The sequence below is a fragment of the Gymnoscopelus braueri genome, assembly GCF_963280865.1.
Source record: "Gymnoscopelus braueri genome assembly, chromosome: 7".
In the NCBI taxonomy this organism is placed as follows: Eukaryota; Metazoa; Chordata; class Actinopteri; order Myctophiformes; family Myctophidae; genus Gymnoscopelus; species Gymnoscopelus braueri.
Window position 1 is genome coordinate 7,240,273 of NC_137608.1, and position 5,253 is coordinate 7,245,525.

Consider the following 5,253-nt stretch of genomic DNA (forward strand, 5'->3'; position numbering starts at 1 on the left):
AACTAATTAGAATTTAACTACCTAATACTAAACGTGTTCCAATGTACAGTACAGTACCGTACTGTCGACAGACAGGCAGACAGGCAGACAGGCAGGCAAACAGACAGACAGGAAATTACCGTGATATAGGAGTTACATGACTGGGCCGATTTTCCCAACAACTTTCTGGCTTCATGGACTAGAGAGACAGAACAAACACTGCATTATTTAATATAACACGTGTTTGCATTGCAGAATATTGGAGACATTTGGAGTTAATACAATATAATTGGTAGAATGATCATACATCAACCTACTGGTACAAATTACGATTTTTATGGAACATCTTGGCACAAATCCAGCACAATATTTGTATTCATGCTATGATCACATGGGGTGTCCACTTCACAGTCGTGTGTGCGTGTGTGCGTGCGTGCGTGTGTTACCGTGAATGTTTATGTGTCCATCTTCTGTAGTGACTGACAGTCGTAGTTGGCCTATGGGAGACAGACCAGACACTGGATTAGTGTATCTTAAACCTTTTTACCAGCGATTCCCGGGGCCAAGTGATGGCCCGTGAGAGAATTTTTGTTTTTGTTTAAGACGTTAAAACACCACAGCATTAATCAAAGCATATCTTGATCTGATCTCAGGGGGGCTATAGTTTATTTTTCTCACATTTCTCACAGTAAAATGTATAAATGCAATACTCGGAAAAGAAATGTACACTATAACATACTATAAAATATCTTAGACCATGCAGAAATCTTGTTTTATTAATTAATTTACTGGTTTATATCATTTAATATATTTATGTAAAATATGAAATTGTATCTTTTCCCAAAAGGGGGCGTGGTAATATGATTGGTAATATTATGCTTGGCAGTTGGCACAGCATCACTTTATGTACACACTACTGAGAACATTTTTCTGGTAGTTACAATTTACTATTACTGTAGATATGATAAGATAAGACAAGACAAGACAAGTTAAATTAAGATCCAGGGAATTCCATTCTTATTTTAATGTTGAGTTGTAACTATGTTTGCTGCAGCTCTGAGGTTTAAAGAGATTTTAATCTCATCTCTAACCTAGTTAGATATAGATGAGTTAAATCAAGATCAGATAATCTTACCTTTTCCTCTAAAATAAGATGGATGGATCTTTCTCCTCCTCCTGGGTTGCTGCTCAACAGTGTGGCCCGGAGAAGCAGCCTTCTTCTGCTGCCCCCTGCTGGGGAAGATCTCACACTGCAGCTGTGGTCTGGATCGGCCTCTGGAGGGAAAATCTGAAAAAATGTTCTGCAGTGGAAAGAAACAAACCATGGACCTCAGTACTGTACTTAAAGTTGTACAATGCAAAATCACAAATAACGATTTTTAGCAACCTCTGCTGGTCACTACCGTCACTGCATACAATTTCCCTAGTCCTCGATTACCCAGAATTCCATTCGTTTTCACCGGAAGCCGGAAGCGTTTCAAAAAGCGATCTTTTAATTGTTTTATACTATCTACGGATCGTTTCTCTTAGCCAGTGGAGCATTAGTTACCATGAGCTGTGCTTTGTTTTTCTGTTCTTTTTCGATCTCCAAATCCTACATTCTCTTAAAATCAGCGTGAGGTTCCTTTTTGTTAATAGCGCGGTAGTTCCTGGCCAAACAGGAAACCGTTGCGGTAGTTCCTGAGGACGTCGGCCACGACGTCATGACGTTGGCCAGGAACGTCATTTTCCCGGGAAAGTCCCCCCCGTACACGTTCAATAGAAAATATATAAATAAAAGGCTTCCGGGGGTGAAATTCACGGAGTGGGTGTTGTGAAACTTTTGCCACTCGCAAAAGATATACAATTTAACTTTAGTTTTGTTGAAAACGTTACCTAGTATTACTTTAAGTACCCTTTTTATGAGGAATCTTTACTTTACTGGAGTATTTTCCATTTACAATACTTTTACTTCTACTCCACTACATCTCATAAGAAAAGTTTGTACTTTTACTCCACTACAATTATTTGAAAACTTGAGTTACTAGTTACTTTGCAGATTTAGATTATTATCACAAAACATACACTAACCACCACTTCAGCCCTATATACATTTCGGCCATTTGAAAATATTTTCAAAAGATTGTTATACATTTGAAAACTTTGTATACAGATACAAATACTTTTGTACTTTTACTCAAGTCAATTTTGAATTCCGGACTTTTACTTATAATAGAGTAAAAAGCGTGAGTACTTTTTCCACCACTGGATGTGTTTTTGCATACAGTAGCCTACATAACAGTGCATTTGGTTGTGTTTTTAGTCATAATAGATGGTAGAGTAAGAGCATTCACGTGGTAATATACTGCACCTGGGTAGTGATTTTAGAGTCAGCAGTAAGTCTGTTCTTGGGTTCAGACTGTCTGTCAGACCTCCTCAGACCACTGCTGCTGTTCCTGGGTCCAAGTGTGGTGGTTCTGTTGGTTCCAAGCTGTGATGTGGTGGATCTGTTGGTTCCAAGTTGTGTTGTTGTGGATCTGTTGGTACCAAGCTGTGTTGTTGTGGATCTGTTGGTTCCAAGCTGTGTTGTTGTGGTTCTGTTGGTACCAAGCTGTGATGTGGATCTGTTGGTACCAAGCTGTGTTGTTGTGGATCTGTTGGTACCAAGCTGTATTGTGGATCTGTTGGTACCAAGCTGTATTGTGGATCTGTTGGTACCAAGCTGTGTTGTTGTGGATCTGTTGGTTCCAAGCTGTGATGTGGATCTGTTGGTACCAAGCTGTGTTGTTGTGGATCTGTTGGTACCAAGCTCTGTTGTGGATCTGTTGGTTCCAAGCTGTGTTGTAGTGGATCTGTTGGTTCCAAGTTGTGTTGTAGTGGATCTGTTGGTTCCAAGTTGTGTTGTAGTGGATCTGTTGGTTCCAAGTTGTGTTGTAGTGGATCTGTTGGTTCCAAGCTGTGTTGTGGTGGATCTGTTGGTTCCAAGTTGTGTTGTGGTGGATCTGTTGGTTCCAAGCTGTGTTGTGGTGGATCTGTTGGTTCCAGGCTTTAGTGGCGCCCCCTGGCTGTTGTCCACGTTGGTATTCCTGATGAGGGCAAAGCGGACCCTGGACTCCGGCCTGTGATGGACAGCCATCATCCTGCTGCTGCTCCTGAACTCATGCCATGTTTTAAGTCCAACCGCAGACCCTGACCCAGAGGGCTCCTCCTGGGAGCCACTGATAACTCCAGCTCCAGACTGTAATCTGGTCTGTGTTTTACAGTCAGCCCAGTATACTGTCTTCTCTGCTCCAGTTCGCTTCAAGGTTGACTCCTGCTCCTTGTTTTCTTGTCTTCTTCTGGACCCCAGCTGGAACTGGCTGCAGAGATAACCAAAATAGACAACGTGTGTGTGTGTGTGTGTGTGTGTGTGTGTGTGTGTGTGTGTGTGTGTGTGTGTGTGTGTGTGTGTGTGTGTGTGTGTGTGTGTGTGTGTGTGTGTGTGTGTGTGTGTGTGTGAGAGTGAGAGTGAGAGAGAGAGAGAGCGAGAGAACGAGAGAACGTGTGAAAATGGACTGCATTATCGCCTTTCTCCTAAGTGCTTTATAGTGCAGTCCATTTTCCTGCACCTATGTGCTTGGACTGACATGCACTAGGACACTTTTTGGCACACATCACATCATGCAACACGACATAATTCGCACATACATATGAAAGGACCGCTGGCTTTTTTGCGTCTATCCTTTTGATAATGGTCTGACGATGTATGTAATTTTACATAATATGTTTTATTATCAATAAAGATGTCAACATCAAAAGTGTATTACCCATTCACCCATCCGTGTGGGCGTGCGTGCGTGTGCGCGCGCGCGCGTGTGTGTGTGCGTGTGCGTGTGTGCGTGTTACCTTCTCAGGGGTGTGTTCATATTGTGGAGGTTGTGTGTGTGTTTGTTCTCCTTGGAAACTCCTCTTCTCCTTTTGCAGTCTGGATGGAGCTCAGCAGCACTGGACCTACAACACACACATTACAGTACAGAGATACATGGATATAATTGGACGGGATTAGGTCCTTGGTTCTCAAAGTGGGGGGTCCGGGGACCTTGGGGGGTGGTGTGGTTCCGGGGGGGTCCCCAGCTAAAGTAGTTAAAGGGTAATACCACTCATTTTCAACATTGAACTATGTCTTTAATACACCTTAGAGCTGTTTTCTAAATAAGAAAAAAGCCCCCCTTCTATGTTGCCTAGAACTGGAGAATTGATTGAGGTCATGTGATCAGTGACATACGCAGGGTGTACTTTTGGCTGAGGGGGGGCGGAGCCAAAAATTCCCCTTTAATACAGCAGCAATAATTTTAACCACTTTATCCATTTATACGTTGGCTATTCATTCAAAAATAGCAGATGTACAAGCTCGCAGCAGCTTGTATGCGAGCTTGTATGTTTGGAAAGTTTTGAATAATTTAACATAAATCTTCTCCTCTGGGGGTCCCTGGAAACAAAACCTTTTCAGGTGGGGGTCCGCGGCCAAATACATATACATTTGGGGGTCCTTGGCATGAAAAAGTGAAGAACCTCTGACCTAGATAAATTGATCCCTATACCAGCTTTGCCCCCAGAGATGCAAACAACTCACTCTCTCAGTGAAGCTCCACAGAAGGAGGCCTGTGTGAGTGGCATCCTCTGCCTGCCCCTGAGGTATTTTGAGGTATTTTTACTTTACTTGAGTATTTCCAATTTTCAGTACTTTTACTTCTACTCCACTACATCTCAGAGGCAAATATTGTACTTTTAATCCACAACAATTAATTGAAAACTTACTAGTTAGGCCTACTTTGTAGATTTTGATTATTATTACAAAACATACATTAACCACTTCAGCTCTATATACCTTTCGGCCATTTGAAAATAGACGATCTACAAGCTCACAGCATTGTGAGCTTGTAGATCTGCTATTTTCAAAACATTTGTATACATTTGAAAACTTTTGAAATGGGCCATTCTGCATAATGAGTACTTACTCTTTTGGTATAAGTACATTTTGATACCAATACTTTGGTACTTTTACTTTGGAATTCCTAACTTTTTCTTGTAACAGAGTATTTCTACATTGCAGTATTGATACTTTTACTTAAGTAAAAACTGTGAGTTTTTCCACCACTGTTGCTTTTAGTGTTGTTGTTGATATTATGTAATGTATTGTATTGTTGATGAATTGAGTATAATGGACCACAATGGATTTTGACATGGAGACGTGTCAAACTGACCTCTGACACCTCTGACAACATTCACATAAAACTAGTTCCTGCGTTTGTACAT

The 5,253-nt window shown here is 41.4% G+C and overlaps 1 protein-coding gene across 1 annotated transcript in view; it reads right to left on the reverse strand.

Annotated features, from left to right (window-relative positions):
- LOC308088210 (regulator of G-protein signaling 3-like) overlaps window positions 1-3,776 on the reverse strand; it is a gene marked incomplete at its 5' end in the record, with an annotated part of 39,463 nt that extends 35,687 nt beyond the window's left edge. Inside the window, 5 exons of the mRNA XM_080432618.1 lie at window positions 120-178; window positions 426-476; window positions 1,115-1,280; window positions 2,391-3,110; window positions 3,765-3,776. Coding sequence (XP_080288744.1) covers window positions 120-178; window positions 426-476; window positions 1,115-1,280; window positions 2,391-3,110; window positions 3,765-3,776 — 1,008 coding nt within the window. The remainder of the gene's footprint in view (window positions 1-119; window positions 179-425; window positions 477-1,114; window positions 1,281-2,390; window positions 3,111-3,764) is intronic.
- Between the last annotated feature and the right edge of the window lie 1,477 nt (window positions 3,777-5,253).